The sequence below is a fragment of the Silurus meridionalis genome, chromosome 2 (genome assembly GCF_014805685.1).
Source record: "Silurus meridionalis isolate SWU-2019-XX chromosome 2, ASM1480568v1, whole genome shotgun sequence".
Taxonomy (NCBI): domain Eukaryota; kingdom Metazoa; phylum Chordata; class Actinopteri; order Siluriformes; family Siluridae; genus Silurus; species Silurus meridionalis.
The window spans coordinates 10,334,139-10,348,762 of NC_060885.1; the positions used below are offsets into that span (position 1 = coordinate 10,334,139).

General features: G+C 38.1%; 1 protein-coding gene across 1 annotated transcript in view; it reads right to left on the minus strand.

Annotated features, from left to right (window-relative positions):
* Positions 1-12,163, minus strand: part of pgbd5 (piggyBac transposable element derived 5) — a 32,638-nt gene extending 20,475 nt beyond the window's left edge. Inside the window, exon 1 of the mRNA XM_046835157.1 lies at positions 11,527-12,163. Within this exon, the coding sequence (XP_046691113.1) occupies positions 11,527-11,848 (322 nt within the window). The 5' untranslated portion in view covers positions 11,849-12,163. The remainder of the gene's footprint in view (positions 1-11,526) is intronic.
* Between the last annotated feature and the right edge of the window lie 2,461 nt (positions 12,164-14,624).

Consider the following 14,624-nt stretch of genomic DNA (forward strand, 5'->3'; position numbering starts at 1 on the left):
ACAAAAACTACAAAAATACAGATAAGTTATAAAGGAACAAGAGTAGTGAGTATAGTTCATTGATGGATTCTGGATCCTGATTATTCTATCAATAAAATGTTTTTTAAGTTGTTAAAAAAAAAAAATTCATTTACGGTACAATAGACAATTTACCTGCTGCTCAATCATAGAGGCTGGCTTTTTTTTAATCTACGTTTTTAAACATTTGATGTAATAATTTTATCCATATAATGAATTTGTTTATATAATATGGCTGAAAACCATTTTAAATGAATAAACATTAGCATACAGTTTATAAAAGTGCTTTATAAAATTTTGTACTTTCCATCTGAAAACAACAGAAGATTTACTAAATCTAACACAGTGACTGAACATCACTCTGGAATCATTGTCATAAGCTCTCAGATCCGGATGCTGCCATGAATAACGTCATCTGTGTGTACTATGACTCACTTCAAGCCCTTCTGGCAGATCTAAATTCTTAAGTGAATCCTGAGAAGCACTGAGGCAGTTCCTTTCCCACACTTTCCTTCCTCAGATGCTTTGCTCTGCTAGAGAAAAAAAACACACACTTGGGGCAGTTTTACCAAATGTACAAGAATTCTTTTTATTTTACTGTTCATGTTATTTTAGCCTCCATTATTCTGTGCTCATTACTGATTTCAATGGTTATGTCATTGTATAATATGGGAGGTGAACAGCTGCTGCACATGACAGGATTAACACATTGCAGCTGATGGTGCCCTTGGGGTCAGGACTATTCCAGCCTGGAGAGACTAGAATAAATTGGCTTTGTGTAGTTTATTCTACAGGGCTTCAATAACCTCTGTCTTCATAAGAGAAAGCTGATGTTGAAGCCATGCAAGAGAAGTACACTAGTCTACCACCTTCTTAATAGAGTTATGTTAAAACGTGATACTTTTGCAATGCACCAGCTGGCTAGTCACCTTTAACAGAAAGAACCAATCATCCCAGAAATCTCCAAATCAAGCATGTCCATTCCAAAATGTGTAACAAACTATTCATAGTTCCAACTACTATACTCAGGATTATGTCTCTAGTTTAGATGCTATTCTTATACCTGCAGCCTTATCATATTTATTTATTTAGAATACTTGATGCAACATGGAAATTGTTATTTCTTCACGTATACCAGCGATGTTGGAAGCTAGGGTCAGAATGCAGGGTCACCAATATTGCTTGCTCAAGTGCCTCAAGAATGGCAACTTGGCAATACTGCGGCTTGAACCCCCAACCTTCTGATTAGTATCCCAGAGCCTTAACCACTGAGCTAACACCTCCACTTATTATTGTTGCTCACCCATGGGAGAAGGTGCAGGAACTAGGCAGGCCTTCCAGTTGGAAGAGTTTATTAAGAATCCCCTCTTCTAGGTGTGCCAGTCAGGACAACAATCAACAAACAAAAATGTAAAGATAAACAAAGCTTGTATCCTTCATTTATCCTTTTAATACATATGCAGGTGTGTATGCGTACAACTCCAGATGTGATGCTGCCTCATCTGCACACACATTTGAAGCCTTTTAACCATGCCTTAGTCTTTCTATAGTATACACCTCTAAATACTTCCTCTATAAACAATATAGCCTGCATATTTGTTTATTTTATTTTTTTATTTTTTTCTGTGTCATGCCATGTTCCTTGCTGCCAGAAACTTGAGAAGTTGGGAAGTTAACAAATGAAACATTATCACATTAATCTTTCCCAAGATTTTTCCCCATTTGAATCTTGGCCAATTCCAGCCCACCAGTTAAATCTCCACTAGCATATAACATCTACCAGCTGGGAAAAGATTATCTGTCAGATGTTTCCTCCAATAAGTGAATCCATCCAATTTTTTTTCAAATTGTTATTCATGTTGCATCGCCACATAACAGAGAAGTTTGCTATCCAACCCCTTTCACAATTTATAAAAGGGACACTAGTGTCACTGTGATTGAGAGGGATGACTTACACTCCCAACCACGAATGGCTGTGATGTAACCTTGATTCAAACTCATGAACTTTGGATGATAGAACACATGCCTTTCTCTTGTGGCACTTAAATTTTATACTAAAATTTTTTGTTGTACATGCTGACATTAAACAACATTACATACATTTTAGTCTAATGTTGTAGTAATCAACATAATTTGCTGTATTTATTGTTTTACTTATAGTTCCTTACCTTCTATACCTTACTATACTTGACACCAATTCTGCTTATTTAACAGCCAATAACGCATTTTTACAGTACATTCATGAATTAGAAAGGTGTTGTGAAACTTGTGTTGTCGCATTTATCTCCATGCAGCTTTAATGAATTACAGTTTAAAAGTCTATTCTGCCTTCATAAGTCTTTATAAGCTAATGATGCTAAGCAAGTCAGGTGCAGACATCCCACAGTAATTTCATCAAAACATCCTCATTCAGCTTCTTATCCTTTTATCTTATTCTTTCATATAAGAAAATCTAGTACTAACTAATAGACAGACAGAAGTTTAGGCTTCTGAGAATACCAGAAAACAAACCTGCCATGCTATACTTATATTAACTAATGATATAATGCAGGGCCAGCATTTACCTTCAGCATAACGTGTGCACATGCTTCTAAATGGCCACAGTGTCAGCTTTCCAAATAGTGTGCATCACCACAGGCTTTTAAATTGTCATTTGATTTTAGTACTGCATCAACCTGATCCCATGTGCAAAATAAACGTTATAAAAGGGGTCAAGACACATAAGATCATTTACATTTTGGTTTATTTTTTATAACTTTATGATTTTATAATTCAACAATATATCAATAATGATTTTTTTTATCATTCCTTTGTGACAAATCCTGTCTAATTGAATATAATTATCTTTTAATGATCTCATTGATCTTAACAATTTAATTCTCTGTGCAGCACGTTGTTGAAATGTTTGATATTTTTTTTATTTCAATTTTCAAGAATGAAAATGTATTAATAAGCATGCAAAGTAAATCATCAGAGGATTTTATAGACATCATAAATCTGACTTGATGGGTAAATAATCTGCATGTGAACTACCTAAAGAAGAATTAGAAATGTAGAATTAGATTTATAAATAAACTGAATAATCAGCAGTGGCCTTATGCAGTCTTCAAGGGGTGGGCATTTCATTTTCTGCCTTAAATTATTTATAAGCTTATATATAATCTAATAGGAAGAATACACTCTTGATATTGCTACTGTCTATGACTGATGTTGAAATAAAATGATCTCACATGACTACAGTGCTACTCGCCTGCTGCTCCATGTTTGAGCATACAACACACACTTTATTAAAGCCTTAACCTAACATGACAGCTAATATTCTACCTGGACTTGTATCTTTGTAGCTATAAAACAGACATAGCACAAGCAAGCACACAACCCTGATAAGGACCAACGTACAGTTTATAGAGCTTCATTTAGTTCATGAGATCTTCTTTTCACTTTAAACAGCTTGTTGAAAGAAACTTTAAAAACTATAGTAGGAGATTTTCTCAGCCAGAAACACCCACTTTTGCTTATTTAGGTCAGTTTAGAAATGTCAGTTTATCTAATAATAATTTAATCGGGAGGGGGAGCATGGATTTCAACTCAAAGACAAGTGGTGGGATAGTGTTGTGAGTGGTTTATGTAATGTCTCATGTGTTTAGCACTCACTTATTCAGTTTAAGGTAAATTACAGGGTAAATTTCTCTAAGTAAAGACTCAAATTTACCCAGATGTTGAGGTAACAGATGCTCTAACTTCCATTGTCACAAATGAAAAGTTATTAGTTTTACATCCTTGCTGGCTAGACGTCATCTTCTCCTACAGTGGAAGTCCACTGTCCCACCTTCTCACTCAAAATGACTAAAAAACACAGCATTTTTCCTGGAGCTTAAGAAATATAAATATACTCTAAGAGGTCACACTGCCAGGTTTTTTCATAAATGGCAACCATTTCTTTCATATTCCACAGGCCTTGTTTTGCTGGACTAGGTATTTTCCCCCCTTTCTTCTGCTATAAAACATGATTGTGTGTTTGTGTTTTATTTGTCAATTGACATGAGCCAGGATCAGGGTGGAAGGGTTTGTTGTTGTTTGTTTGTTTGTTTTGTTTGCTTCTAATTTATTATTTTTTGTTTGCTTGTTTTACTTTGTTTTTTTTTCTCATGTAAAACAAAAATTGGAGTCTGTAATGTTCACTATTATGTGGAATTATTATAATTTTTTTATCATTCTGCCAAAAGTTCCCTATTAAGACATCTTTTAATTTTAACTCATTATTTACCTTACCTTACTGACGATCTGACACTTTGTTTATAAAACATGCAATTTGCATGATTATTCATACTTGTGGGCTCATTACCTAATATATGCTAATGTTGCTTCTACTCTGTGTCACTCTCTGACCCCATGATGATGGTTTTTGAAGCCCTGCTGTAGTTGGCTGTGTTCCTAGATCTGCACAGAACGGCACTGCATTATGGTTCCTCCAAAACTCAGTAAAAGCTCTGGTTCGGTCAGCATGACGACCTTCTGTGCTTTAAAATGCCTCAATATACAGAGTTTTTCCAACACAGAGCCCTGCATATGCATAAAAACATAAAAACTCAGTCTTACACGAGAGTGGAGAGGACGACATGAATGTGAATAGACTTTAAATACTCACTCTACAGATGGTAAAAATAACATCTGATCTGACACAAGGCTTCCACTGAGGACAGCGTGATGAGATAACAATCATGAGAGAGTGCTAAGGGCATTGACAGCATGGTATTGTAGGGTGAAGGCATGGTGCCACTTGTCAGCTGGAAGCAAAGCCCCTAAAAAACGAGCAGCAGATGGCCAATTTTCTCTTCACAGTAACTAGCAGACGTTTAGTGGCAGTTCTGTGGAAGCATACACCATTTATCTAAAGCCACAGCTGCAGGGTCAGTGTGTGATCGAACTCATGAGTGGTAGAGGCATGGATCAGTCCAAGTGGGTTAAATCAGCTCAGGTTTATGTGCTTCATCTTCATAAAATTGAAACACTGGGTCTGTAGGTCTGTGGGGCTGAAGGCTAAATCTTGAAATTAGGCCCTGCCTTTTCAGCTCAAAGTAAAAAAATAAATGAATAAATAAATCAAAATGTTCATCATAATATGAAGATAAATACAATTTAGCAGAATGCATATATAATTTAACACTGATCTGACATGCTTTCATTTTTCTTATAACGTAATACACTATATAACCAAAAGTTTATGGACAACTGACCATCACATTCACACGTTGGATTGTCAGAAACACGGAACTGTATAGAATGTCTTTGTGTTCTGTAGTATGCATGCCAGTGCCCCTGTACACAAGATGATCTCTCTAAAGGCATGCTTTGACAAATATGTAATGGAAGAACTTGAATCATGATTTTAACCACACTGAAAATGTTTGGAATTAACTGTAAAGTTGACTGCAACCCAGGCGTCTACACAAAATATCAGTGCTTGACTCACTGATGTGTTTGTAGCTGAATCCCTAAGCCTTCTCCAAAATTTAGAGGAAATATTGCTTTCTGAATACATAATATCTCTAGATAGTCTTACTCTTTTATCATGTGGAGCAGTAAAAACCCTTGGTGTGATTATTGACTCCAGCTCATAAAGATTTTATTACAAGGATAGACTTCTTTTATTTCAGAAATATTGCTAAGATGTGAAATACGATGTCATTACACAAAGCCAAAACAATTATGTGCTTTTGTTACCTCTAGGCTGCATTATTATAATGCATTCCTGTCTGGATGTTCCATTAGGTACATAAATAAGCTCCAATGAGTCAAGAATGCAGGCGTCCATACTAGAACCAGAACCATTTATTGTAAAGAAGATATTCCAGTAAAATGCTGTACTTTAGCACAATTATTGTCTTTTGTGATCTGACATCCCCAAAGCCTGCTAAAAAAATATTGTGGAAAGCCTTTTTAGAAAATTTGAGTTTATTATACTAAAAGTAGAAATCTGGAAGAGGTTTTTCAACAAGCACACATGTGTATGAAGGTCAGGCGTCCACAAAACTTTGGCTGTGTAGTGTAAATCTTACCCTGCTTTCACACAAAAGGTGTCGCGTAAGTGACATTCAATATACCAAACATGTTCTGCTTGCTTTTAGAAAGATGTCAGTGAAACATGGAGAACATCGCACTTAATGATAGTCCAGCTGTAATTACAACACAGCTCGATAAAAATGTCACTTGAGACAGTAGGGTAGTGCAAAATACTGCCTATTTCAGTCTTTTCAGTATTAGTATCAGTGCCTTGCAAGCTTTTCTCCATGCTACTACAGGATGCACAGCATAAACTATTTTGCAGATGATGATACCAATAAATGCGGCTGTGTGACTTTAATTCATTTGGTAAATTAGGGGATTGTTTACAGAAATTCCTCTAGGGAAAATAGGCCTTTATCAGCCAAAATAGAACTGTCTATCCTATATCCTATATAACTGACTAAAAAGCCCCCAGTTTTATTCTTATTAGATCATTTACCATATTTGCTTAATATATGCAAAAAAAAAAATTAAACATTGGATTTTAATACAATGCTCAATTCTTATTGCACCTTTAAAACTAAATAAAATGTTGTCTCTTTGTAACTATAGCTAAGCAAGCCAGCTGCCCAAACATAATGCTAAGCTAGCCTTAGCCAGCAGGATATTTTGTTTAAGTAATATCTCCACTTTATGAGTAGCTACTTCACTTTAGCAGCTAGCCACATATACTAACAAACTAGCCAATGCTGTGTTATTATAATATCAATAATTGAAACCAAACAAAATATCTAATGTTAGACTAACTACTACATTGTATTATGTAATAAAAACCAAGCTGTTGCAAGCTAGCTAATGCTTGGCTATCTATTATATTATGTAATTAAGAGCAAGAGCTAGATAATATAGCTAGGAACCTAACTAGATTTGGGAAAAGTTGTATATTGTGTAACTGAGTTAGCTGTGGCTAACATTATCCTACGTGAATGAAATTCAATTTTATTATATTTGTAGAATAAATAGATTACAAATTTACAGTTTAGCATTACAGACTGTGGAATAATTTCAATGATATGACCACAGAATTATGTATGCTAACAAGAGCCGCAACAACATGTGCATGATGTTAAGAAGCGTAATATCGATACATGCAACATTATATATGATACACTTTACAGACAAGTGTTTTGGGGCACCTGACTTTCCCAGCCATATGGGGCTCTTCCCCAAACTGTTAGCACAAAGTTGGAGGTACACAGTTGTATAGGATGTCTTTGGATATAGTAGAATTAGAGACCCAAACCTGTTCCAGCATTACAATGCACTTGTACAAAAAGTGAGCTCTATGAAGATAAGGTTTACACGGATTGGAGTAGAAGATCTTGAGTGGCCTGCGCTAGACCTCTGACCTTAACCCTACTGAACACCTTTAGGAAGAATTGGAACGCTGCCTGCACCTCAGAACTCCTCATGCTATAGTACCTCACTAAATAACTTTACTGATGCCCTTGTGGCTAAATGAACACAAATCTCCACAAGCACACTCCATTATCTGGTGGAACACCTTCCTAGAAGAAATGAGAACAGCAAAAGGGGCGTAAATATATTATCTCACATACTATTATAATGACCTATTACATACTTATATACTTATACATGCATTATCTCTTGCAGTGCCATCCTACACTAAAGTGCAGCTAACAGAAGCTCAGAGTAAAAAAGGAACTCTTTAACGTTATGCTTCACGATGCGAGACAAATAAAAGCAGCTGAAACCGATAACGTGGACACATTAGCGTGTAAAGAGCTAATTGACATTGATTTATGTGCTCTGTTACAGTCAGAGTACAGGTTCAATACTTATTACCCAAACATGTCTGTAATAACCCATCTATTTTCTCATACTGGCCTGACTAATATTTACACACTCATGATTATGATGCCAGTTCCTATTATAGCACTGGGTCCCAGCTAAGTGGTTGCTCTTTCATCTACTGTGTAATAGGTTGGTGTTTAAGTGTTTCCATTCATTAGCTTTGCTCCTCGCTTTCTTTTTCATCGTCATCTGTCTTTCACACTGACGGGTGTAAAGACATTTAGAGACGTTTGCCGCTTCCACAGAGAAACCGCTTTACTGTGGACAGATTAAAAGAAATCAATTTGCACACACTTCTAAACTTTGGGGTTAAAAAAGGGTGAAGATATTTTCATATGACTTTTATTGTTATTAATGATTATTATTTATATATTACTATATCATTTTTTTGTTTTTTCTGGTGAAGGAAAGCAGTCATCAATAACTCCTGTTGCTGGTGGTGCTGTTGCTTGTTGCTATCTTTAGACTGCTGCCAATTTGCCCCAACAGAAGCATTTGTTTTTCCGATTAGGCAGCCAAGTAATGCCTCAGCCATACTTGAGGGAATCTGGATGGATTTTGAAACAGATCGCAAAGGTGTCCAAATGTTTGCCTATTTTTTACTGATTATGATTATCTACTAAGAAAAGCCCATCTTAACCCCTTTCATCCACTTCAAATTCAGTTGTGGTCAGACATTCAAAATATTAAATGCTCAATATTTACAGAGGGCTGCACATGTTACTTGCACTCTGACAATGTACACTCTTTTATGCCACTATAAGGACAAGAGTGTTTCTACTAATGTGTTGTTTCTCTCTCTCTCTCTCTCTCTCTCTCTCTCTCTCTCTCTCTCACACACACACACACTCTCACTCTCACTTTGTTGCGCTACACGTGTTACTCCTGCTACCTGATCCTGAATGACTCGGCTCTCTAAACCTGACTGGCTCATTATGACGCTCTACTTATTCTTGGAGCTTCACTGACTTGAGAATATCTTACAGCTACTGCTGAGTTTGGAAATATCGTCTATACAGAGCTTCACTTTTTCTCTTCCATACATGCTGGTTCCCTTCCACCCTCCCAAAATTATTCCAGAGGGTAGAATGTCTATGCAAAGATGCTCCTCAATGTCAAATGCCATTCTATCCTGAGATATTTTGACTTCATGTCCAGTGTTTCCAGGTTTCCAGGAAACTCAGAACCACCACACTGACCACGATCAGATCAAAATTCTATAGTGTAGGGGTCACATATTTTATGAAGGACTGATGGTGATCCCAGGTATTAGGAGTTGGGACTAGTGGTCAGTGGTTTGTAAACATAAACTGTGTGGTGTTTTATTCTGGCCAAATCTTGTAGGAGGCATACGGACAAAAAAATGTCTAACGTTGACTAGAAATATCAAATCTTGTAGTACGGCCCAGACATGAGTCATGCTGGACAAAAGGTTCTGCCAAATGCAACATGTGAGCATCTATACACATCATCTTACAACATAATGCATTGAATAGAACATAGAAAACACAATTGCAGTCCACTTTATTAGGAACACCTATATGACTGCACATTCATGCAGTGAGCCAAACAGCCAATAATGCTGCAGCAGTGCAAACCATGCAGTTCATATAATCAGGTAGACACAGATGACAGGTTTTAGTTAATGTGTCATCAGACTGCAGAATAGTATGAACTTTGTGTGACTTTGTGTGACAGTGACTTTCTGGAATGGGTTTTTGAGTATTTCAGAACCTGCTTTCAGGTCCATTCCAGTCCCAGCATCTCAGCATGAACAGCAAACCTTGAGATGGACGGCCTACAAGAGCAGAAGACCACACTGGGTTTCATTCCTGCCAGCCAAGCACAATAATCTAAGGCTATAATAGTAACTGGCTTATCGAAACTGAACATTTTAAGATAAGGTGGAAAAGACACTGATCTTTTTCTAAGATTATAACTGCATTGGACAAGTTCTTGACCTATTTTTGTTTTTTTGCGCCACTGTGCTGCAGCCACATGATTGGTTGATTAGATAACTGCATAAATGTGCAGGTGTATGGGAGTTTCCAATAAAGAGGTCAGTAAGAATAATATCACTATACTTATTTTTTTATTATTAAATAAACATTAAAGTTGGGCTTTATCTATTCCTGCATGAAAATAAAACCAAGCATTGGCAAATTTTCTCTTTTTATCTTACAATGAGCATGCCTTTGATTGGTATATAAGATAGGTGCACTTTCATAACCTCACTTTTGTCGTGTGTCTTGTGTAATGCGATGGCATGCTTTCTTACAGAGACAACGCTAATTTTAAGCTTTAAGGATAATGAGTCAGAGCTGTCTGCCCACTCTGCTGCATTTCTATCCATTTCATCTGCATACTCATCTCCACTGTCAATTTTGAACTTTACTTTCTTTAAAAAATAACTGCATTTGTCCTACACGTGATCATATGCCCGTCTCATCTATATGTGATGTGATTAGAAATTGAGGAGGTTTGATTGCTTATTTCACTTAATAAATAAGGATGGATCTGATTATTAAACACCATCAAAGTTTCTGTCACAATGTCAGGTGAAGAGTGCACTTTTACTCATATGAAGCAGTCAAACCCATGCATTTGCATTTTGCACAGACTCTGAAACCACATGCATTAAACCAGATGGCTTAACTTCCTGCCATGCACAATGTTTGCAGCATAGGAACATTAATACAGGTTGTAGACCATAATGCTTATTCTAGTACTTATATTTCTTCTGTGCCACCCTGTGTGTTCACTACCACTGACATGTGTCACCCTGTAATCAGCATTTCAAGAGATGTATAGTGTATTTACTTCTGGATCATGGCCAGTGACTGACTTTCTGTCTAAATTTGGCTGCTTTCACTTTCATTACCGAATTCCCTATCCAAACCCTATCTGACCAAATGCCAGCCATGAGTCTAAATCCTGATCTAAGTAATAGTCTGTGTGGAGTTTGGATGTTCTCTCTAAATGTGTGGGTTTTCTCTGAGTTCTTTTTCCACCTACGGATCCAAAAAAACAAAAAACATGCATGTAGGTGGACTGACTGCAATAAATTTCCTCTGCATGTGAATGTGTGTGCATTGTGTCTTGGGATGGACTGGCGTTCCATCCACGGTGTATTTCGGCATCATGTCTAAGATTTCCGAGATAGGCTTCTATCCATCATGAACCTGACCAGGAAAAAAAAGAGAATGGAACGGAATAAATGCATTCTGAGCTCATGTGACTGGAAACTAAAATCAGGTGGTTCCCTTTTAGATGTGTCTTTAATGTGTATATTTCCCGGAGGAAAGTGGACCTTTAAAACTAATTTTGGACATAATTGTCCTTCGTGTGCACTCATTTCCACCAGGGAATGCACAAGTACCTTAATCATGACCAGTAAGGCTATTACATTACGTTTGAGGAATGATGCTATTTTATGATCATACGATCTTCCATTACTGTAAGCGTCACACAGCCTGCAGAATCTGCACATAATCATGTCTTCCCTAATCCATGATATATATTTGTAGAAAGTCAGAAATGTGTGTAAGGCTGGGGAGGTTTTCCGACGCACCCTTTTAACCTGGATGTCAGGACTGGTGGGGGTTCGTGTCTTGTCCGTTGTCTTACCGTGTGTGTCTTTATAGTGGGGGGTGTCAGTGTCCAGTAACGCATCGTTCCATCCGTCCTCCTCTTCTCCCTCTTTGAGCTCCGCATGTCCACCGGAGGCCGCACCGAAGGAAGCGCGCGTGCCGCCGGCCCCTGCGCCGCTCGTTCTCTCGCCCGCCTCCGGGCAGCTGTCCGAGTTGGAGTCGCCTGTGGTGCTGTAAAACGGGTTCTCGCTGCTGTCGTCTCCCGACTCGCCGAACACGTCGTCCGAAATCTGCAGGCTCTCGTAGCGCGAGCGGGCCGCCTCGAGCAGCGACAGCGCCCTCCGCCCGCACTCCGCCATCACGCGTCAGAGCCGGCGCACGGTCGTGCGAGCTTCGGCGTCCGGGAGTAAAGTGTCCGGGACGAGCCCAAGCTCCAGCATGCGGTCCCGCTTTACAACCCCCCTCCCCTCCCCTCCCCGCAGCCTCGCTCCCGTTTACACACACACACACACGCGCGTGACGCGTCTCCTCGAGGATGTCGCAAAAGCGAGTCAGACCGCACGAGCGCTGTTCCCATTCACCGTAGTGCTGAAACCCGTTCTGAGACGCGCGAGCGCACCGGCGAACAAAAGCTGAACTAGCGTGCATCCGTACAGGGTGCGTCTCTCTCTCTCTCTCTCTCTCTCTCTCTTTCTCTCCTATTCCTCAGAAATCACCTGACTCGCCCTCACTCTGCCGTCCAATCGCGTTATTCTCTGAAGCGAACGTCAAATATAACGTCTTGCCAAAAGGGATTTTATAGAGGGCAGTGTCTCTCTGGGCAGTGTACTGTTTACCTTACCATTTCTTTTTCTATTACATACTGTATATTCCGAATGTTTTGTCGAAGGCAATGAATTTACTGTCTCTAAAGGCAGCTACTGTAGTAAATTGTACTGTAAAACCTCCCAGATTATTATCGAGACTTTTAATTTTGTGATTTCACCTTCTCGTTTATTTTCTGGTATACCTTTATAGGTGGGAAAATCTGTGCAAAATGCTCTATGCACTGAGTAAAATATTACTCTACACTATACATCATCATATTATTGTTTATTATTATTATTATTATTATTATTATTATTATATGGGTATTTGTTGTTCTTTTTAATACACACCGACCAAGCATAACATGATTAACATAAGATAAGATAAGATAAGATAAGATAAGATAAGATAAGATAAGATAAGATAAGATAAGATGAGATAAGATAGATATACCCTTATTTGTCCCACAGTTGGGAAATTTCTCTGTTACAGCAGCAAAGAATAAATAATTGCAAATCTATAAAGTGTAGACACATACTATAGTATAAAGTATATACACAACACAATGTATAAATACAAATAAGGAAAAAAAGAAACCACTAGTAATAATTAGTTACGCACGTATTGCACACAGGTGGTATTGCACTACGACATTATACAATTACAACCGGTGAAGGGAATAACACTTTTTTTCTTCATCATGGCACCTGTTAGTTTGTGAGATATATTAGGCAGCAAGTCAATATTTTGTCCTTGTAATTGATGTGTTAAAAGCAGGAAAAAATAAGGATCATAAAGGATTTGAGCGATCTTGATAAGGGCCAAATTGTGATGGCTAGATGACTATGTCAAAGCATCACTGCAGCTCTTGTAAAGTGAAGTCAAGTGTATTTCTATAGCGCTTTTCACAATGGACTGACAATGCAGCTTTATAGAATTTAAGAATTAAGGTGAATGGTGTGTATTTATCCCTGGTGAGCAGCCATGGCGACTGTGGCAAGGAAAAACTCCCTTAGATGTTATGAGGAAGAAACCTTGAGAGGAACCAGACTCAAAAAGGAAACCCATCCTCATTTGGGTGACATCAAGAGTGTGATTATAGTCTTTGAACAATACAGAACACTGGAGAATGAGAACTAACATGAGCACCGGAATGTAAGATTATGGGTAATGTTCTTTCTACAGTTTTATACAGTCATTTGAGGTTGTGGAACCAGGAGCTACTGAGCAACTCATAAAATAGCTCAACATGTTCGACCATCATAGATCCAACACCAGCTTCTAAATACCAGAGCCTTTAAACACTCAAAGAGGTCCAATGTCAAAACACTGCATGAAGTGGAATCCAATTCTTGTGGGATGTTAGTGGTCTGCAGTGGTCAGTATCTATGAAAAGTGGTCCAAGAAAGGAACAGTGGTGAACCGGTGACAGGGTCGTGGAAGGCTGATCCGTGTGGTCCTGTAGCTCAGATTGCTGAAGAAGTTAATGCTGTTAATGCTCATGGGTCAGGACTGTTTTGGCAGCAAAAGGGGGACCAACACAATACTGGGCAGGTGGTCATAATGCTATGCCTGGTTGGTGTATATATAAATAGACTTTGTTAGATTTTCTTGTTAGAATCCTGATTTTTGATCTTATGACTAATTGGCCAACAGACTGATTTTTGTTAACAATTCAGCTTCTGTCTGTACTACCAGCTTTAAATAGACTGTTCTTTTTTTTTACCTACACTATTTCTATGTCTATATCTTCTCTCTGAAAGTTTCTTCAGGTTGCAGGTAGTTCAGTGATTAAGGTGCTGGGTTACTGATCATAAAGGGTTCAAGTTTCCACCAGTGCTTGAATTGAAGGGGGGCTGGGGGGATCATAAGGCATTAGGGACCCCCATGACAAATAAAAAATAGACTTAGGGGTCCCCAAGATTATTTAAGCAACTAAATATATAAATTACACAACAACTGGGGACCCCCCCCCCCCCAACACTTCACTCAAAGCTGGAATATTTTATTAAATCATTTAATTGTACTGTAATGCATATGTGACAAGAAATGCATCTTTCTTTCGCGTGCTGTAATTTGTTGCATTAGAATTACTGATAGACATATAAGGGTACATGTTTACACAGAGCTATGTGTAAATAAAAAAGATTTCCAAAATGCACCAGATATAATGTGCAAAGCTCTGTTTTTGCACTCATATTAAGAGAATAAAGCACTTTTGGTTCTGCAGCTTGGACCCTGCTTTTGTTGCTGCTGCTTTATTCCTGGATCTCGATAGAGGGCGCGTGCTAAAAAAAACAAACAACGACAGCCCCGCTTGTGTCACGT